This window comes from Canis lupus, chromosome 20 (assembly GCF_003254725.2).
Source record: "Canis lupus dingo isolate Sandy chromosome 20, ASM325472v2, whole genome shotgun sequence".
NCBI classification, from domain to species: Eukaryota; Metazoa; Chordata; class Mammalia; order Carnivora; family Canidae; genus Canis; species Canis lupus.
This window is the reverse complement of record NC_064262.1, coordinates 38,959,629-38,982,007: the sequence shown is the minus strand read 5'-3', so window position 1 is coordinate 38,982,007 and position 22,379 is coordinate 38,959,629. Positions and strand designations below refer to the sequence as shown.

The window sequence follows — 22,379 nt, the reverse complement described above, 5'->3', positions numbered from 1 at the left end:
AGAACTCACTATAGAATAGATCTGGAGGGTGGGGAGGGGAGGGGAAGGGCACCAAGGATGATTGCTAGTATTGCCATGATCTGTGGGGGCGGTGATAGAGATGCTGTCTCTTGAGGTGAGGAGACTTTGGGGTATGCAGCTTTGGCCACTTTCATTTCAAGATACTATTAAGACATCCAAGGGGTCAGGAGGGCAACATGAGTGATGAAGCTTGGGGCACAGCTTTTGGGAGACATCATGACTTAGATGGGATCCAAAGCCATAAGACCAGACAAGAAAGGAGAGAATGTGGAGAAGGATGAAAAGGAGACATAATCCTGGGGCAGAGGCCCAGGAACTTGAAAGAGCCAGGAAGGTAGACTGAGAGGGAACAGTGAGGTAGGAGGAAAACCAAGAGTATAGTTTTTTGGAAGTCTCTTGGAGCAAATGTTCCAAAAAAGGGGTGGTTACTGTGTTGGCTGCTGCTGAGCAGGAAAAGTGGGACAAGGACAGAGAGACGACCATCAGATTTTCCATCACAAATGTCCGTGGTGGCCTTAACACAGGCATTTCATTTTTTAAAAAGATTTTATTTATTCATGAGAGACATATAGAGAGAGGCAGAGACATAGGCAGAGGAAGAAGCAGGCACCCTGCAAGGAGAGCAATGCGGGACTTGATCCCAGGCCCTGGGATCATGCCCTGAGCAGAAGGCAGATGCTCAACCGCTGAACCACGCAGGTGACCCAACACAGGCATTTCAGTGGAGTGATATAGCTTGAAGCCCAGCTGGGGAGGTGGGAACTGTAGATAGCACAGTGAAGGAGAGTGGCAGCCTTTCTTCCAGCAACCAGTAAGGAGTCTTGCGGAGTTCTAGGTGTCTGCAAAGAGACCAAAGCCCTCACTGGCTGTGGGGAAAAAGAAAAATGGGTCCTGTGCTTTGGAAGTCAGGGGTTGGGTCAACCAGGAGAAGACAACCTTGGGAAGGGATGAGAGGATGAAGCAAACATAGGAATCCATGCCCAGTGCTGGCCCTGGGTCTTTATAACAAACGTCCAGCTTCTAGAACTTATCATGCTCATTACCAGGAGGGATGAGCTCAAGGAGGGTGGGCGGTGGTCCCCTGGGTGGAGGGCAGCAGAGTGCAGTGTGGCTTAATTGCACGTCCTGCCTGTGTGTGTTGTTTCCTAAGAAAGCTGCACTGCTTTGTACAGGTAAGTTTGTCCTAAAAGCAACACATACTCTTTGGGGAATTGCAGAAAAGAGGGAAAGGTTTACTTCTCGGTATATTTTACTCGGTTTTGTTTTTACATGTAATTGTTCTTGCATAATTATAACTTTGCTATGAACAGAGTTTTAGGTGTGATTATTTTCCACCGAATGTTATATAACAGACCTTCTCCATGTGGATATATGGCTTTCATTGTCATTATTAGTTGCATAAAATTGCAGGGGTTTTAGTGCCACTTCCCCAGGTTAGGCCCACATCCCAGCATCAGGGACCTGTGGGACAGTCACAGTAACCTTTCAGCCTGTCCTGTACTTTCTCCTCTAAGCTGTCCTTAACTCTGCCTGCAGTCACTTCCCCTGGACCTGGCAAAGTCTTTGGGTAACATGCTTTGACCAACTGACCAATCTAGTCTCTACTGGCTGCTCGGAATTCTCAGTCCTCTTCCTCCACCCAACTGCCATCTCTCCCAAGGACGTCTCGGGCTCTGGTCACAGTGGCCTATTGCTGTTTTCCCCATGTCTTGGCTACTTCTTCTCTCAGTGCCTTGGTCACAAAACCTTCAGCAAGAGTGCCCCTTTACTCCTGAGCCAGCCATGTTCAACTAGGCTCATCCTCAGAGAACTTGCCTCCTCAGTCAAGCCTTCCTGGTTTCCAGTCCACTTGGCCTCCCTGCCTCTGAACATCCATAGCATTTATACTCTATGGGGTCCCTGAGAGGGCCCTCAATAAATCATCCCCTCTGCCCCATTCCACTTCTGAACAAATTGAGAAATAATACCTAGATGGAGGCTAAAGCATCATCTTCTTCATTGAAAAGCAGCTCAGTGAGGCCAGCTGGACCTGTGAACTGGGCCCAAGATTAAGCTCACTTTCTCCCTCTCCACCCCTCTTCCCCATTGTCACTGCTCTGGGGGAGTGAGGCCCAGGCATCACAGCCATTGGAGACCAGCATGTGGAAAGTGAGAAATCCACACTTTTCCCTGCAGTCCATGACCAGGGAGAAGTGCTAAATCCTGTCTTATTACACAGTCACTTTCTATGGGTTTTGCTGCTTCTACTCCACTGTGAGCTCCTTCATTCTAAGGTATGTATGGCTTCTGATCCTCACAGTGCCTTCGGAGAGGGTGAAGAGAATTGGCTCTTGGAAAGCCCCTCCTTCTTCATGTGCACCCACACCGGTGAGGTCTGTAGTTCTGTTCAGTGGGCTTCATTTCTCCATTGATGCTGGCCTGAGTAGCTGGAGACCCCATGGGCATAGGTAGCTGTGTAACCACTGCCAGTGGTTCACTCAGGCTCAGTCAGGAAGGTAATAGGCCCTTTCCTCAGAGCAGGCTTCCATGGGGGTGCAGGGTGTGGGGACACAATTACTGCTGGTACCCTCATACTAGGAATGAGAAGAGAACCAAACTAGCAGTGGAGTGCTACAGACTTGCTTTGCTTAACTCACAATTGGGCTAAGAGCCTACTTTGAGCCTTTATTGGAGTGACTGATGAATGACTGGATCATCCAAGGCCTCAGGATTATTTTTTTTCGGCTGGGGATTCCATGGACAGAGCCAGGTTACAAACTCCACTGCTCCACTGGCTGCTGCTTTCTAGAGGAATCTGAGCCTTCACACAATTTGGAGCCCACCTGGTAATGCCTGGATCCCAGAGCTGTGGGTGCACACACATCATTGCACCACGTAGAGTCAGAAAAAGATTTCTCTAAAAATAACCACCAAGGAATATTTAATTTGATAGCAAGACTGTGACTAATGCATGAAACAGAGAGAGTCTGTGTGACAAGTCACAGTACAATAATGGGGAAAAATTCATATTTGACCTTTAAACCAGTGTAAAATGAAACTGATCTAAGCCTCGGCCCCTGAGGAACCTGTGGCTCTAGGGAAAGTGGCTGTGAGTAGGGAATGTGATGGTCATGGAGGAAAAGTGAGGGTACTATGTGGCTTTCAAGGGTGTTGCATCCTGGAAATAGGTCGAGGAAATCAATACCTTTTGGTGTTAGATAGAGAGAAGGGCTGGTGCTGAGCTAAGAGCTGGCTGGTGAGAGGCGGATGCAGGAGGCCAGCCCAGCTGGATGGGGGTGACTGAATCACAAGCTGGCTCTAAGGAGAAGCTGATTCCACAAAGGCAAGGAGACCCAGCATTTCCGGGGAGTGATTGGAGTTGCTGGGGCAGGGAGTGGGGTTCCAATGTTGAGTAAACACTTACCCTGTGGAAGGCTCTGTGTTGAGAGTTTCACAGGCATCACCCTCCTAAGCATCTCTGACGCAGAAGCTATTATTGCCACTTGACAGAGGAGGAAACTGGGCTCAGAGAGGTTAAGCTACTTGCCTGGGATCACCCAGTTGGGAAGTGTCTGGAGCTGGATGTGAACCCAGGGACTTCAAATGCTATTTGTTGCTACTAGGTCACTTAAACTTGAAAAAAGTCCATGAGTGACAAGTTGGGTTTGGAGCAGTCTGAGTGTAGGTTGTGGTTTCTGCTGGGCTACATGGTAACCAGTTCTCATGGAAAATTGCCATGGATCCTGGCATGACAGGTTTCTGGTTTGTGATCATTACCCCAATCTTTCCATAATTCATGATTGCATATTATGGACTCTGATCCATCAACCTCAGTGCTACCTGGAGAAGAAAATAGTCTCTATTTCTTAGAGTTTCTCTTCTTCAGTGTCAACAGGACGAGTCCTGCTCCTGCCATGCCTGCGTCAGTGTCCTACATGTTCTGAGTACACAGCCAAGGTGTGTTCTCAGAAGAGAGTTCTTCAAAGAGTTTCTTTCTTTCTTTTTTTTTTTTTTTTTTAAAGATTTTACTTATTTATTCATGACAGACACACACAGAGAGAGAGAGAGAGAGAGAGGCAGAGACACAGGCAGAGGTAGAAGCAGGCTCCATGCAGGGAGCCTGATGTGGGACTTGATCCCAGGTCTTCAGGGTCAGGCCCTGGGCTGAAGGCAGGCGCTAAACCGCTGAGCCACCGGGGCTGCCGTCTTTCTTTTCTTTTCTTTTCTTTTCTTTTCTTCTTTTCTTTTCTTTTCTTTTCTTTTCTTTTCTTTTCTTTTCTTTTCTTTTCTTTCCTTCTCTTCTCTTCTCTTCTCTTCTCTTCTCTTCTCTTCTCTTCTCTTTTCTTTCTTTCTTTCTTTCTTTCTTTCTTTCTTCTTTCTTTCTTTCTTTTCCTTCTTTCTTTCTCTTTCTTTCTTTCTCTTTCTTTTCTTTCTTTCTTTCTTTCTTTCTTTCTTTCTTTCTTTCTTTCTTTCCTCTTTTCGTTCTCTTTTCCTTCTCTTCTCTTCTTTCTCTTCTCTTCTCTTCTCTTCTCTTCTCTTCTCTTCTCTTCTCTTCTCTTCTCTTCTCTTCTCTTCTCTCTTTTTTTGTATCCTCTACTGTATAAATGTTCCTGAAGGAAGAGATTAGCAGTGGTCTCTGATTGGATTCAGAGCCAGTTGTTGATTGGCATGCTTGGTGATGTTCTTTCTCTAGAAACCTTAGCATGGACAGGGCTGGACATGACAAGCAAGGTGTTGAGAACACAGTTGAAGAGGGGGCAGAGACCCTTCTAGACTTTGGGGAGTTGGCTCCAACAAGAGATAAGCTTCTCTCCCCTCTGAGCCTGAGAGATGAGGGCTGAGTCTCTGCTCAAGTGTGCCATCATGAGAATCAAGGAAGGATTGGCTTGAATAGAAGAGGGAAGTCTGGAGTGGTCCTGGGTGAGAAGTGGCTCTGTGCAGCATTTGTTGGGTGCTCTAAGAATTGGGGAGTGTGCACTGATGCTTTTGAGCCCAGCATATAAAGGGACAGGACTTTGCTTCCGTTGTCCTCCTAACAAGCCCACAATCTCCTTGAGGAGCCTGGTCTTACTCATATCTCTCATCTCTGCTTCTGACCCAAGATCTGGCAATGGTTGGTACCCCCAAGATCTATGGGACCCAGCAAGGCTCCAGTACCTGCTTCCCATACCAGCCACATCTTTCTTCATTCTCTGCTTGCTCACTTATCACACCTTGGTCAGACTGGCCTTTCCATTCCTCAGGTATATCAAGCTCCTTCCTTACCAGACCTCCCTCCTAAAATGCTGCTCCCTCTGTCTAGAGCACTTTCCTTCTTTACTTGGCTGATTTGTCTGCATTGTCAGGTTCCAGTTTAAACACCATTTCCTCCAGGAAGTCTTCCCTGATTTACCAAACTAGGTCAGGGCCCTTGGTATATGCTCCCTTTGTACACTGTAATCTTTTGTTCTAGTACTTATGTCACCAACTGGATATTCGCTTGTGTGATAATTGGTTCAATTCTTCTTCCCCCAACTAGATAGTAAACTCTGTGATGGGAAAAATTGTGAACATTTTCTACTCTGGACCTGGTCCATAGCAGGTGCTCGATAAATATTTGGTGAATGAATGATTAAAATTTCCCATACTTCAAGGTGAAAGGTGTGAGGAGCTGGTAGGAATGAAGGTTCCTTTTCTAGCCCCAGCCCCATAGCAATTCAGAGATAAGGTAGGTGGTGCTACACCAAACAAACAGGCATTGTTTTGCACTTAAGTGAATTAGTGAAGGCACTGCAATTGGTTGCTTTTTATGTGTAGAGAAATTACCTCTGTCCTGATTTGCAATATCCGTGCTATTTTGGGCTGTTTTTCTCTTTTGGGCCTATTTGTATTAGGGCAATAATTTCACCATTTGGCTACGCAGAGGCCCAATTAATATTACAAATATGGTCCCATAAAATTCACTTCTTGACATTAGAACGTTTTGTTGCTAATTACTCTCCAAGGTTTTTAATTTCAATTCCTCCTTGGTGACTTAATGCAGAAATTCAAGGGCACAGTTATTTCCCCCAAAGGGAAAGGAGGACTGAGTAATGCCAAGTTTGGTATCTACTTGCCCTTCCTTCTGGGTGTGTGTGTGTGGGGGGTGGTATTTGTTTTTCTTACTTTCTCCTCCCTTTTTCCTGGCCAGAAAGAAATAACAAACAAACAAAACTCGTTTTGGAACAATGATATATATTTGTGGAAAAATAAGCAAAAGCACTCATCTACTAATGTATTCATTCAAACAATATTTACTGAGCACCTACTATGTTTCAAATCCTGTGTGCAAGGCACTGAGAATACCAGAAAGACTACAGCATGGTACTGTTTCCATGTGGCTCACAATCTTGAGTGAGCAGGGCATCTGAGGAGCCTGGGACATATCCATGGGTGCCTCTCATGGTGGGGCTTGATAGCCACAGCCCATGCAGAAGAGCCACATCAGTCTTCAGTGATGGAGACCAGGGAGCTTTTGAAGCCAGGGAACTTTTGGTCATTTCTCATTTGAAAGACCTTGGCTAACCGCAAGGAATCTGCATTTTAATAATATTTTGAATGGATTGATAAAACAGGAACAGATGGTTAAAGTTTGTCATTTTAGGGAAAATAATGAAATATTGCACTGCTTAATCTGTCTCTTTTTCACACTCTTCTCTATCCCCTCCCCACCTCGAAGATATTCAGATGCAGCAAAATTTAAAGCAAATTACTAATAATATCTTCTTAGTCACTTAGGTCTCTTACCTGAAAGGACCCTAACTTTGTCAGCCACCTCTGTGTAACCTACTCTGTTAGCTCTTTACTCCAGTGTTGCCTCCTGAGAGGAGGCTTCCAAAAAGGTGTTGCTTTGGGGGAACATAATGGGTGGAGGTGAAGTGAGACTAGCTCGTGCGTCTCTCTGCCATGAAGAAAACTAGTTTTGTAGATGCTTTAATAACCAGAGTAGACTCACCCCTAGAGGATCCCAGTGAGGCAGAGATGTTGGGTAACAGGTGTTTCTGAGCATCCTATCCACCTGCCCTTGGGCTGCTTATGGCCATAAGCCCCAACTGCAGGCACCGCCTGAAGAGAAGGCAGAATAGTCACCACTATCACCTCTACTCTTAGATTCACCTCTCTAGGCACTGTATTTCTCTGAAATTTCCCCACCATCCTGCTTGGATAAAGTATCAGATGAGATCAACCACTGGTAAGAGGAAGTGAGTGCTGCTCTGGCACCATGGCCAGAAACTCTTGGGAGACTGAGCATCATGTACCACTTGTCTACCGCTCACTGACTTCAGTAGCAAAAGCCTCCAGAATGCTCCTGGATAAACATCATCTTTGTGGCCACACATTGTTTTATGAGCTGAGTCATCAGACTGGCTGACTCCTTAAATGCTGCTATCTGATTCTCCAGGCAGCAGAAAAAAATGGGAGAAGATATGAAGTGTAGCTCATTGAGCTCTGCAGAGAGGGCTGATCTCACTGGCCAAAAGTGATGAGCGGATTTATCATTATGGAGTTTGCTTATGGTAAAAACTTGATTAACATAAGTTTCATTTAAGTGAAAAAGATGATGCTGTCTGCATGCCTTGTATGTTATATACAAAATCTGTTTGGTTATGGGCTATTTTTAATAGCCACCCATCTTCAAGGACATTCCTGCTGAAGACTTGATCCCTTCCTCAGCCAGCAAGTTGCAATTTATCATCTTAGGTAATAAGTTCAGTCCAAAAGTAATAGTGACATGTTAAGTCAAACTGTTTGCAGAATTGTTTTTTTAGATAAGAAAGCATGTTTATCTTTTACATAGCTACTTAGTAAGATGTATCAATGCATTTTAAAAAAGATTTTATTTATTTATTCATGAGAGACACACACACACAGAGGCAGAGACATAGGCAGAGGGAGAATCAGGCTGATGCGGGACTCGATTCCAGGACTCCACGATCACACCCTGAGCCAAGGGCAGCGAAGGGCAGACGCTCAACTGTTGAGCCACCCAGGTGTCCCTCAATGCATTTTAAAGTCAATGTGCCTATATCAAGGAAATTTACTCTTATTAACTCAGATTTCTGAATTTGGAGACTTGTGACTTGCTGAAATAAATTTCTCAGTTCTCTTTCCAACCTATTGCATCATAGTCTCAGGAAACATACAAGTAGATCATTCCCCAAGAGTTTATGTTGACTTCCTGTTAGGTGATAGGCATTGTTAGTCTCTGTGTGCGGTAAAAATAAACAAAGAGCAATCTTTGCCACTGAAGAAGGAAACAGATGTTTGTGCAAGGCAGACACATTTGGTCTCTTGGAGGAAGGTGGGATGAGTAGGTGCTACAGGAAAGGCCCTCATGGGAAAGCAAAATCCCCTTTAGCCAAAGACAGTTGGGGAAGCAATCCTGGGGAGATTGGTCCTTGGAAAGTGAGAAGGGTCCATGAGTTTCAAGAGAGGAGAATACACAGGTTGAGGGATACTGTTTGCAAAGGCCCACCCAGAGCCAGGAAAGGGCAGCTGCTTGTATCTGGAGTTGGGATGGCCCTAGAGATTTCTGGGAGAGCAATTTCTGGGAGGTAAGAGGGTCAGAAACAAGACCTTTTGAGAGTCAGATGAATTACATTGAAATGATCCAGAGTGGATGATTCTTCTTCAAAGTCTAGATAGAGGAGGAAGAGGGGGAATGGTGGATGAGAGTACCAACAGAGCAGATGTTCCTGGAAGGAACCTGTGGAGCAGAACCAGGTGAAAAAGGAGTGCAGGTAGCAACAATGGTGCAGTGAGTTCCTGAGGATCCTGATAAGGAGCAGACAGTAAAGCTGGGTGGTGGTGAAAACATAAGGAAGTGGATGGAGAGGAGGGGAGGGCAGGGCACCGAGGGTCCTGACTTTCAGAAGCAAGCTGGAGGTTGGCTCACATGCTGAGAGGGGTGTGTATATGTGGGGTGAGAGTGTACAGAGAGCACTAGGAAGGGCTCAGAGCAGATGCTGTGGGTGCAGGAGAGCAGGTGTATATCCCTGCTGAAGGCCAATTCTCTATGATGTGCTCTACACTCTTTTGCTTCAGCTCAAGAAAACAATCTAAATTTAGTATAAAGAGAAAGATTGTCGAGTCTGGGACTTACCAGATGCCCTTCTTCTCACCTTGGCTCCTTTTCTTTTCTCTTTAAAGTTGGGATTAATGCATTCCTATCCCTGAGCTGTGGTGTGTAGTTGCTGATTGGGACTGTCTTCGTCTGGGGGAAGCTGTCACCTAGGGTGAATTCAGACTGGGAATAAGAGAGTAAGCTTTGGGAAAACCAGTCCTTATGCTGAGACTGTGATCATGTATATCAGCCAATGGGGTGGAACTAGGAGGTGAAATAAGAGCTGTAAGGTTGTTCAGAAAGTCTGTATAACTTGGATCACTTACTAGATAGCTCCCTGGAGAAAGCTTTGTGGGAATGTGGCTTCATTCTGTTGTGACAGTCCATGGTGGTACTGGGCAGAGGTCTTTCTGGAACAGTTAGCTGCATAAATAAGGGTCTCTCTTTTATTATGTTCTTGAACTACCCCGAACCTCAATGTATCTAACCATTGAGAAACTCAATTATTTACAGAATATTTTCCCAGGACAAGAGTGGGCAGCCTCTGTTTGTGGGAAGAGTCTATAGGGAAGGAGTTAGAAGTCCATGGCAAATTGAGCTTAGTCAGGCCTGGGAGGAGGAACCAATCATAAAGGGCATTATGAAGAGTCAACAAAATCTGTTGATTACCAGGATATTCTTGTATTAGTCTTGCTTCCTATTCAACAGGTATGTGTCAGATGTTAGGTGAGGTGCTTGGTGCTGAGGAACCAAAAAGATGACTTTAGTCTGGAGCTTGCCTTTTGGGAACTGTCAGTCTTATGAGAGAAATAAGGCACAAACACACAGAATTGGAATCCTAGCCCAAAGAGGGAAGGATCCAGTCTGCTAGCTGCAGGATCAGGCGAACTTTCCTGGAAGTACACTGATCTGGGCTTTGAAGAGTGGGCTTGTTCAAGAATGATATTGAGGGATGGATGACACTGGGTTTTGGCTTGGAAGTGCTGGTAACAGAGATGGATGAGTCTGCTGGGATTAGGGCTGGGAACACAATGTGGTACAGATGTAGGCGGAAAGGAGAAGTCCTGTAGTTGCCAGGATTATACTGGTCTTTGGCGAATGGCTGACCTAGAGTCACAAGGTGATATTTGCAGAAGGAAGAGGGAACAGATTTTTGGGGGAGGAGAGAAAGGAGGAAAGTTTTGGGACAGAGCCAGAAAATCCGTGCAGCCTGTAAGGCAAGGGACTTAGGAACAGCAGTGACCTAGATCCAGCCTAGGGCAGGATCTAGGATCCCAGCGAGGAAGTGCTTCCTTACCAGGAAGCCTACTGTGATTGTTCAGACTCCAAACATCTACCGCATAGGCCAACTCTGCGAAACAAGAAATGGAAGAGGCGGCAGGACTTTGGGCTGGAAGGCATCCCAGAGACGAAGGGCAGAGCGAGGGGCCTCAGTACGCTCCACCTGGTTCTCCCGCGGCTGCGACTTCACCACCTTTTCGGGTCTGGCGATACGCGGGGTGGTTCCAGGGACCTTTCCGGGGATGGAGCACGGATGGACCACGCTGTGGGTGACACTGGGATGGGTCCGAAGCCAGCATCCTTCCCTTGTCGGACAGGGGTCTCGCGGCGATCCCGGTGCGCCTGGCGGGAGGTACCGGAGGAGCCAGACTCCAAGGGCCTACGGCCTCCCACCTGCCCAGCCCGCCTGTTCCAGCGCTTGCAACCGCGGAGGGCGGGGGTCCGCCGCGCAGCCAAGCCTGACCCCCGCCCCGCGGGGCCGTCCAATCACGTCTCGCGGATTTCCCTCCGCTGGCGCGCGGCGGCGGCGGCGGCGGCGCGTGGGCTCGCGGGCTCGCGCGCGGGCTCGGGCGGCGCGAGCCCGGGCAGCGCGAGCCCCCGCGCGCCGGGGAGTGGCGCATGCGCGGCCGCCCTGCGAGCCCGCTGAGGCGAGCCGAACCGCGGCGGCGCCGGGAGCCGAGCCGCGGAGCTGTGAGGGACCGAGCGGCGGCGCGGGAGCAGCGGCGACGGACAGGTGGAGAGCCCTCGGCCGCGCCGCCCGGGACTGCTGGGCCGCCCGCAGAGCCTCGCGGTCCGGACGTGGCGGCGGCGGCGGCGGCGGCGTCCCGGACGGCCTGTGAGGGATGCGCCGCCCACTGCCCCGCGCCGCCTGACCGCCCCCGCTTCGGCTTGCGGTGCGCCACAGCCGGGCCCGCGGCCGACCCCGCCGCGCTGTCGCCCGGCCGCCGCGCCCGCGGGGCCGCGCCCGGCCCGGCCATGTGGACCCCCACGGAGGAGGAGAAATACGGCGTAGGTAGGTGAGGCTCCGGCCTGGCCGCAGCGGGGGTCCCGGGGACGCGCCCGTGCTCTCGGCCCCGTCGCGGCCCCGCCTCGATTCGCGCCCGCGCGCCCCCGCGCCCCCGCCCCTGCCCGCAGGCTGCGCGGCCTCGGCGCGGGGCGAGCGCGGGGCGGGGGCGGGGGCGGGGGCGGCGCGGGCGGGGCGCAGGGCGCGGGGCGCGGGGGGCGGGGAGGGCGGCAGGGGGCGCTGGCGGCGCGGCCTCGGCAGGTGCGGCCCGCGGGCGGGGCCCCTGTGACCGCGCGAGCTCTCTGGCGTGGGGCACAAGGCGGTTTTACCTAAGAAGCCAAATCCGGGGCTTGTTTTTTCCGCTCTCAATTTTAATGAGTTTCTGCACCTGAGTTGATGAGCCCGATGGCTGTTTATTTTTGGACTGGAACCTTTCAGATAAAAGGACAAAAAAAAAAAAAAAACCAAACCAAACCAAAACAAACAAAAAAACAAACAAACCACGTTGACATCATTTTTCTCCAGTCCAAATTTTTGCAGACATTGGACCGCAAATGTTTGATCTGTTTTAATTTGTTTTGCCTTCAGGATTAGAAATAATTACCTTACAATGAGAAGTGTTTTTGGACATGTCTCAGCGTTAAGTTCAGTATGTATTATGGTCACAGTTTTGTTAAAACAACAACAAAACAGCAGCCAAGACCTGTTTTCAGATGAGACTGTTAGTCCTCTTTAGAATCCTCTTTCTTTTAATCTGTTAACTCTAGAAACTAAATAATTCTTGTAACATTACACTTGTGTAAAAGGAACGTTCAATAATTTAAGAGATTGGACGTCAGTTTTCCTTTTACAATGTTCGTGTTTTGTGGCAATAACATGATAGAAAGGTTCAGCCACATTGCATTATTGTAAGTCATCGGTCATCTTGTTGAGTCAAAAACAGATTTAAAATGTTGAACGCACAGATTCCTCTCCCTCTCAAGCTTGTAATGGAAAGCTATAGATGAGGAATCTCTCCAAACATAGACTTTTATTTCCCTTTTTAAAACTGCAGTTCAATCAAGATTTAGCTCACAATGCACTACGAAATAACTTTTCAAACTGACAGTAGTTACAAACATTTAGGAATAACATCAGGCAAGTTATCATGTGAAAATTGAATTTATTTAAATTTAAGGACCTGCAGAGAGATCTATGCTGGTAGACAACCATGTTTTGAAAGGTAACTTTCTGAAGTTTTTAATGAGCTGTGCAATAATGGCAGGATAACATGCTAGGACGGAAGTGATAAAAGGAGTCCTAGAGCTTGAGTCACTGTTGAGAAGGAATTGGGAAATGGTGCTCAGAGCCCGGATTCACCTTTGGGGACATTTTACCCTTTCTCTTAGAGCATTCTCTAAATACTATATAGATTCCATGAGGTGAAGGGTTGATGGCTTATCTTCTCCATAACTTGCTTTCAGAACTGCTGAACTGTAATAACAAATAATTGATATGAAAGTGGTCAACTGTTCAGTGGCATCTAAGTGATAATTCCTTCTGGGGAAGAACCCTTGAGAAGGGAGTTAGCCAAATTCTGAGTCTTGGCCTCTTTTTACAGGCGTTGTGGGCAAGTTATTTAACATCGTTTTCTTAATGTGTAAATAGGGGCTAGTATTTACCTAAGGGTCGTGAAAATCAAGTGAGAGCATACCAAGAGCTTAATAAATGTTAATTTCTTCTTTTCCCTTTAGTACTTAGAGTACTAATAACACTAGGTATTTCCTCTGGTGTGTTAGTTCTTAGAAGGAGGCAATGCAAGGCAATCAAGATAGGTATATGTAAATCTCAAAGCACTAAGATTTGGTGTGTGATATAATGGGAAGATGGAATAAAATTTTTGTATTCTGAGGAATGTGGGTTTAGTTTTAGAAAAATGGTTATTTCCCAGGAAGGGGCACAACATTGGGTACAGGGCAGGACTTAAATGCTTGGTAAATGAGAGAGACTGTTATTCGGAAGACATTGACAGCAGTGACTTAGTGTAATTTAGATGCCTTTTCTGCCGAACAAGGCATCTTTTTTCCTATTTCTCTCATAGCTTTCTTTTACTGTCTCTTCCTCAGTTATGATCTGAAACATTGTTCAAAATTTAGGGTACATCTCTTTCCATAAACATGTTAGGGCTACACTCCTAGGTCTTTTATTTAATAAAATGCAGTTTAGCTATAAAGTAGTTTAAATATTGCACTTACATTAAGAAAACCAGTTAATCAAAAATAGTATTCTAGCTGCATAATTTAATTGCTAGCTTGAAAAATCTGTTACCACTATTCCTATGAGAAAATATTTTGAGTTTCAACTTTGATTTTTATGACCAGTGTGGAGCACAAGTCTCTATCTCTGCTTGCTAATCCATAATCCTTATAGCAGGGAGGGAAAACTTGTACCTACTTCCTACTAATTTGGAGAAATTGCCTGGGTGTTAGGGAAGGAGCCCCCTGTTGCAGCAGTGCAAAGGAGTTTTTTTTCCACTGCAGCTGTTCATCTGTATTTGACATTGGTAAGGTGTTTGAGATCCTGTAGAAACATCATACTAGTTTTTAATTTTTTTAAAATACAGAAATTCTGCATAGCATTTTCAAATTATTTGATTTATCCACTTTGAAGTAGGTATCTGAGCTTCCATTTTTATTGTAATATTCTGTGGTTGACTTTAGAGGAAGGAGAGGAAACTGTCCTTGTTTGAGGTTTAGTTGTGGGCCGGTCAGCATGCTGCTGGGAATTCTCACTTATGTTACACCATGTAGATTTGTAGAGCAGATCTAACTGGATCTCAGGGGTTGTTAGTCTTTTTTTGTCCTTCATAAATGGAATATGCGCCTTTATTTTCTTTTTGGCAATGGGCAATATTTTGTGATATACTTGACTTTCTTGCTATCCTTCTCTAATATTAAAGGGGCTGTTTTTTAACTGAATCCTTTAGCCCATGTTCTGGGGCTCTCTTTCCCTCTCAGGTTCTCTGCTTTTGTTGCCATTTATGCTTGGAAAGCCCTGCATCTTTCATTCTTTACCTTTCCAAGAAGCTTCCTGTTCTAAAGTGCATTAGGTGAGAACAGTCCAACAATTTTTGTGAAACACTTGTCTTTTCCCGTACTGATGGCACCCAAACTACCAAATATAGAAACCGAAGACCAAGAAAGTGTTTTTCTCATCCTCTAATCACCGAAGCAGTAGTAGCAGCAGCAACCACCAATAACAAAACAAGGATGTTTATAATTAACTTCTAAAATAGAATAGCAGCAATATTTTAGTACATGTGTACTTGTTTGGCATTTTAGGAGTGGAAGCTTGCCTCAGGTTGTCATTTGTTATATGTCATAAGGCAATTTGTTATTATGTCATATTGTCATAAGGCAATTTTTAAAAAATAACTCAGGGCATTTGTTGCTGATTTCCTAATCTACACTTAGTAAACCATGACAATTTTTCCTCATTATTAACCAGAATAACTTATATTTTAGTTTTGTAATGTTTTGTTTATGTAATTAAAAATGATTTGTTATATTTATTTTTATCTAATTTAAAAAGTAATTTAGATTTTCTGCCTTACTTTTACCAGATTTCCTTTTGCTTGATTTTCCCCAGGTAAGGAAAAAAAGCACTTTAAAAAAGAAGCCCTGAGTCCTTAAAAGAAATTTAGCTTGTGAAGATCCTGTAGTGCAGAGACAGCTGAAACTGGGGAGGGAATAGATTGATGAAACCAAATTGGAAAGAACCAGTGATCACAGAATTTTAGTAAATCTGTTGGTAAATAGGCTACAACTTACTAAAATAGTGTGAAGGCAGTAGGCTTTTTAGTTACTTGTTTCACAAGGGAATCCCAGTCTTTGAAGCTTCCGAAAGGGCCCCAATCCCTTTCAGAGTTTAGTAAAGGCATCCACTAGAGTAGAGAAGATGTCATATACCCAAGAGTTTATTTTGTTCTGAAAAGTGAGGCTGTGCTTGATCTTTAATGGTTGGGGTTTAGTGTTTACAGGAACTTCCAAGTCATTATTCTACTATAATATCACCTCTCCTCTCTTACTAAAACTGATGAGAAACTTTAAGAGACAAGTTAGGTGACTGATCTAAGTAATTTAAGCCAGTAACTGCTGAGTTGAGATTTGAACGTAGGATTTTGGAATTCTAAGCCACAGCTGCTTTTATTATATCATGTTGTTTCTGAAAGGAATTTGTTGGTAGTGTATGTCTCTTGCTCAAAAGATAAGGCATTCTCTACAGACCTTTCCATTTAAATTTGATAGTTACACTTAAGGAATTTTATTTCTATATTAAACATTTTTATAAGCCTACATGGTATTTATTGTTCTTCTAATTATAATAATTTGCATTGGTAATGAGTACATATTCAGAGCATGACGAGTCAGAAGGCAGGTTTTTAAACAGCCCTGAACAGTATGTTGGGTTGTATTGCCTTTTCTTAAGACACTGTTGGTTGAGGGGAAAGAAGGTGAATTTAGCAAATACTTATTGAGTGCCTCCTCAAACCAAGAGGTCTTTGTTTTGACCTGTCATTCTGTAAAGCAAACAGAAAATAACCAACAGTAAATTATCAACATTTTAAATAGAAAAGTCATTACGCAACAATATTCTGTAGTCTACTCAAATGTTACAGTTCATTTTATCATGCATTGTTACAAGAGAATGTGCTGTGGAAACATTAAGTTAAATTATAAACATGACACCTTTTTCTGTTTAGCATTTTTAGACACATTTGAAAGCATAGCGGTCTCAAAATAATGATCATTGAGATCGAAAGTACTTTATACCATATTTTTACATTGGTGCTGAATTTTAATTTTTAATAGTTTATATTTTGAACCTTTTTTTTTTTTGAATTCTGTGTCTTTATTCTTGATGATTTATTCTGTGTCTAGGGAAATTTTTCCCAATGTGTAAGCATTATAGAGTATGCTATATTAGGGTTTTAATTCCAATGTTATGCTTTTACTCTAATGAATAAACTTGTTTGTGATTATGCTCTCAACTCTTGCATAACCCTTCTTGACAGATTTTGTATGGAGAAGTAAGATTTTTTTTTTTCACATAAAGCCTCTAGGAACTTAAAACATTTTTCGTAAATACGTTGTCAAATTATTTTAGCTGTGGTCCAGGTATTTGCAGTTGATTTGCTATATCACACATTAGGATACTCTAGTAGAGATAATTACCGTGTTGGGAAATGTTATTCAGAAGCTTCCTGTTTTCCTATTTTTCATTAATGGAATAAAATCCCAACCTCCTGTTTCCATCTGTTTCTCTTTCTCTCTTCAAAACTCATTCATGAGCTCTTACTCATTGGTGAGTGAGAACCAAGATTGTTGGGGGAATTAACGTATGATGAATGCAGAACTTTATATTATAGACTTAGTATCATATCTCAGATGTGCATTTGGCCTTTATTCAGATACATCTAGTGATAGTGCCCTTACTACTTTTTGGGACAGCTCCATTTTATTTAGACAGCTATGATTTGAACATCTTCCTTCGTGAATATACTCTGTAATTTCTTATAAGTCCACGTCCTGTGCTTACATTTGAATAATTTTGCGTCATAGCCCTTCAGTAATTCATAGCATGTTAGAATTGTAAGGGGTCTTAAAGATACTTGGTTTAAGGTTCTAGAACTAAATAAGTCTTTTGGAATAGCTAACATTCATTAAGTGTTTACTCTGTGCCCAGCACTTTCATGTTATGGCTCTCTTACGGCTCAAATTAGCTTTTTTAGTTTCATCTGCAGACCTGCTTGTACTTTACACTTTAGCCAAACTGAACTTTCCCCAAGTCTTCCAGGTCTCTAATTATACCAGTGCTGCCATGTGCCAGCACTACTTGTCACCTATTAAACACTTCTTATTTTTACTGCATCATGTATTGTTCATGTTATTCCTTTTACGTGGGGTCTTTTTCCTTTTCCACATCTCAAGTTTTTCCTGCCTGGCAAGGTTCCTTTCATATATTGTTATCTTTGTAAGTCTTTTTCTAGACCCTTGACCCTCTCTCCAGCCAGATAGATTTTATTCTTTTAAAATTCATGGAACCTTGTACTTTGCAGTGGTATATTTGTCTTCTTCCACTAGACTAGTATCTTTCCAACTTTTGACTGTGCTCTACAATAAGAAATAGATTTAAAGTTGCTATCTCTTTTGTGTGTATGTGTATCTATATATGCATATATACAAGGATATGAAAAAGTTAAACAAAAGTTTAATGATATAGGACTCTGTACAGTGTACTCTGATATTTTCTATTAATTTCTATTTCACTAAGAAATATTGGTGGTACCTCACTGAATGGACTTTGTGACCCATTGTTGAAAAAATGCTGCTTTAGGCTATAAACTGTTAAAAGTAGGGATTGTTATATTTTTATTTGTATTTTTGGCAGACGTAACTCAGTGCCAGGCATGTAGAAGGTTTTATACACATATTTGTAGAATAGAATTGGACATTTTAAGTTAATGTGGCATAAAGCCTGATTTTTGGACACGTTTGGCTACCGTTTCACACTGATTACTCATGTTGAAGTTATAGTAATTAAATTCTAGGTTTTCTGTTACATGAACTGGAGTCAAGCTAGATCTCTTCCACCCTGAATTTCTATGATTACTAATAAACATAAATTTAAAATTTTAGTTTCGTTTTAAAAAGATTTTATATTTCCATTACGTTTCATCAAGGGGGAGCATATTTGATTTGCCACTGTAGATTCTGAGTCGGTGGGGGACTAGATGTATTTGGCTCAGCAGTATAGTCTGTCAAGTCTTTTTGAAGCTTGAGTTTTTGATCTCACTATCTTTTCTTTGAACTTTTATCTACACAATTGATAAACTTGTCTTCTTTTTCCAAGTGGCTGATAAAAGTGTTGAACAGAATCAGAAAAATTTTACTGTCTAGAGGGAAGTGTCTAGTTTATAGACAAATAGATTTTGCTATGTTGTGTTTTGAAAACAAATTATCTGGATGATTTATTGAACATTTTATGAAATTGCCAGCTGTTGCCACCTTTGTGAACCTGATGGTGGTTGGGATTAGGATGGACTCTATAGCCACAGAGGAAAGATGTTGCTAAGAGATCTGTGTAGCTGTACATTTAAGTGTGGGGGACAAGGAAATTTAGCATTAGAAAGATGTTAAGTCCATTTTCATCGTCTGTATCAGATTTCATGTGCATTTCATGTTTAGGAGGAAGGGTGGCACCAGACTTCTAGAGTTTTGTTTCTGCCATGGTCTTCACATTTGCTTCACTAGATTTGGGTGGACAACTCAACTCACCCTTTTCCAGACAGGCTTTATAACTTTCCTACCTTTGTTACTTTGCTTAGGTTCTTATAATATGATGAACGAAATACCTTTCTCTGCCTAGGGAATGCCAGCTTAAAAAAGCTCAAATGTCATCTCTTTGATGCCTTCCCCAGCTCTGCTGGATATAAATAAGCATTGCTGTTTGCTCCTACAGCAGTTGGTACCAACCTCTTGGTACTTATCCCTTTGGACGCATAATTGCCTCTCTCTCCCTCAGGGGATTGAGCTTCTCCAGGAGAAGGAACTTTATCTTCATGTTTGTAACCCCAGGACCTAGCACAGAGTGAGTGATCAATAAATGCTTAATTAGGAGTCCAGTCTAGTCAGGAGTTTTAATTTATTTTCCTTTGTTAATCCTGGTAGTATTTTAAAAGTCAGGCTGTAAATCTAATAATATTTAGTTAGAAATTTGTGCCATCATGAATACATTTTTTTCCCCCTTAGCCTTTCTATTTCTTAAGCCTGTTAGAAAGGTTTACTGCTGAGTTCAACTAACTGACTTTGGGTGGCAGTTTTAGAATTCCAGTATGAATCCATTTCACCTAGAGTTTCACAGTTATCACAACAGTGATTCAGAAATCTTGTAGCAGGTAATTGGGATGTAGTTTGAAATTACCCCAACAATTCTTTCATTTGACATCTTTGGAGAAGCTATGTTTTGGGTGAATGACTTTTCCAGAGAACTCAAGGTTAAACCTTTAAAAGCACCAAGAAAAGATTTTGTCTTTTGTTGTTGTTGTTGAATTTTTTCTAAAATATATTCTTCCCTGTATTGTGATTTCAATATGTGAAATACATTCAAGCCTTCTCTTTCTGTGTTAACATTTTCCTTTTGATTACATAAGCTATATATTCATTAGAAATATGTCAGTAAATATAGAAAAATACACAAAAAAAGAATATGGGTGATATCTTACTTTTGTAACCCCATAACTCCTGTCAACCTATTAGTATATCTTTCTAGTCTTTTTTCTATGTACGCATTTAAATAGGCATTTTAGGGGCATCTCAGTGGCTTAGTACGCTAAGCGTCTGACTCTTGATAACATCTCAGGTTTTGAGCTCAGGGTTGTGAGTTTGCACCCTGCATTGGGGTCCACACTGGACATGGAAACTACTTAAAAAAGTAGTAAGTTGGCTTTTAAAATAAACTAAATTTAAGGCCATCCTGTGTATATGGTCTTACAACCTTTTATTTCTATTATGCTCTGAACCTTTTCTTTTTTTTTATTTTTTTATTTTATTTTATTTTTTATTTATTTTTTTTTAATTTTTTATTGGTGTTCAATTTACTAACATACAGAATAACCCCCAGTGCCCATCACCCATTCACTCCCACCGCCCGCCCTCCTCCCCTTCTACCACCCCTAGTTCGTTTCCCAGAGTTAGCAGTCTTTACGTTCTGTCTCCCTTTCTGATATTTCCCACACATTTCTTCTCCCTTCCCTTATATTCCCTTTCACTATTATTTATATTCCCCAAATGAATGAGAACATATAATGTTTGTCCTTCTCCGACTGACTTACTTCACTCAGCATAATACCCTCCAGTTCCATCCACGTTGAAGCAAATGGTGGGTATTTGTCATTTCTAATAGCTGAGTAATATTCCATTGTATACATAAACCACATCTTCTTTATCCATTCCTCTTTCGTTGGACACCGAGGCTCCTTCCACAGTTTGGCTATCGTGGCCATTGCTGCTATAAACATCGGGGTGCAGGTGTCCAGGCGTTTCACTGCATCTGTATCTTTGGGGTAAATCCCCAATAGTGCAATTGCTGGGTCGTAGGGCAGGTCTATTTTTAACTCTTTGAGGAACCTCCACACAGTTTTCCAGAGTGGCTGCACCAGTTCACATTCCCACCAACAGTGTAAGAGGGTTCCCTTTTCTCCGCATCCCCTCCAACATTTGTTGTTTCCTGCCTTGTTAATTTGCCCCATTCTCACCGGTGTGAGGTGGTATCTCATTGTGGTTTTGATTTGTATTTCCCTGATGGCAAGTGATGCAGAGCATTTTCTCATATGCATGTTGGCCATGTCTATGTCTTCCTCTGTGAGATTTCTCTTCATGTCTTTTGCCCATTTCATGATTGGATTGTTTGTTTCTTTGGTGTTGAGTTTAATAAGTTCTTTATAGATCTTGGAAACTAGCCCTTTATCTGATATGTCATTTGCAAATATCTTCTCCCATTCTGTAGGTTGTCTTTTAGTTTTGTTGACTGTATCCTTTGCTGTGCAAAAGCTTCTTATCTTGATGAAGTCCCAATAGTTCATTTTTGCTTTTGTTTCTTTTGCCTTCATGGATGTATCTTGCAAGAAGTTACTGTGGCCGAGTTCAAAAAGGGTGTTGCCTGTGTTCTTCTCTAGGATTTTGATGGAATCTTGTCTCACATTTAGATCTTTCATCCATTTTGAGTTTATCTTTGTGTATGGTGAAAGAGAGTGGTCTAGTTTCATTCTTCTGCATGTGGATGTCCAATTTTCCCAGCACCATTTATTGAAGAGACTGTCTTTCTTCCAATGGATAGTCTTTCCTCCTTTATCGAATATTAGTTGACCATAAAGTTCAGGGTCCACTTCTGGGTTCTCTATTCTGTTCCACTGATATATGTGTCTGTTTTTGTGCCAGTACCACACTGTCTTGATGACCACAGCTTTGTAATACAACCTGAAATCTGGCATTGTGATGCCCCCAGATATGGTTTTCTTTTTTAAAATTCCACTGGCTATTCGGGGTCTTTTCTGATTCCACACAAATCTTAAAATAATTTGTTCTAACTCTCTGAAGAAAGTCCATGGTATTTTGATAGGGATTGCATTAAACGTGTATATTGCCCTGGGTAACATTGACATTTTCACAATATTAATTCTGCCAATCCATGAGCATGGAATATTTTTCCATCTCTTTGTGTCTTCCTCAATTTCTTTCAGAAGTGTTCTATAGTTTTGAGGGTATAGATCCTTTACATCTTTGGTTAGGTTTATTCCTAGGTATCTTATGCTTTTGGGTGCAATTGTAAATGGGATTGACTCCTTAATTTCTCTTTCTTCAGTCTCATTGTTAGTGTATAGAAATGCCACTGACCTCTGGGCATTGATTTTGTATCCTGCCATGCTACCGAATTGCTGTATGAGTTCTAGCAATCTTGGGGTGGAGACTTTTGGGTTTTCTATGTAGAATATCATGTCATCGGCGAAGAGGGAGAGTTTGACTTCTTCTTTGCCAATTTGAATGCCTTTAATGTCTTTTTGTTGTCTGATTGCTGAGGCTAGGACTTCCTGTACTATGTTGAATAGCAGTGGTGAGAGTGGACATCCCTGTCTTGTTCCTGATTTTAGGGGAAAGGCTCCCAGTGCTTCCCCATTGAGAATGATATTTGCTGTGGGCTTTTCATAGATGGCTTTTAAGATGTCGAGGAATGTTCCCTCTATCTCTACACTCTGAAGAGTTTTGATCAGGAATGGATGCTGTATTTTGTCAAATGCTTTCTCTGCATCTAATGAGAGGATCATATGGTTCTTGGTTTTTCTCTTGCTGATATGATGAATCACATTGATTGTTTTACGGGTGTTGAACCAGCCTTGTGTCCCAGGGATAAATCCTACTTGGTCATGGTGAATAATTTTCTTAATGTACTGTTGGATCCTATTGGCTCGTATCTTGT

At 42.9% G+C, this 22,379-nt stretch overlaps 1 protein-coding gene across 10 annotated transcripts in view; it reads left to right on the top strand.

Moving 5' to 3' along the window:
• The first annotated feature begins 10,957 nt into the window (after positions 1-10,957).
• Positions 10,958-22,379, top strand: part of DOCK3 (dedicator of cytokinesis 3) — a 508,844-nt gene continuing 497,422 nt past the window's right edge. For all 10 annotated transcript variants that reach the window (XM_035702455.2, XM_035702450.2, XM_025456001.3 and 7 more), the window contains exon 1: positions 10,958-11,375. In XM_035702455.2, the coding sequence (XP_035558348.2) occupies positions 10,982-11,375 (394 nt within the window). In that variant the 5' untranslated portion in view covers positions 10,958-10,981. The remainder of the gene's footprint in view (positions 11,376-22,379) is intronic.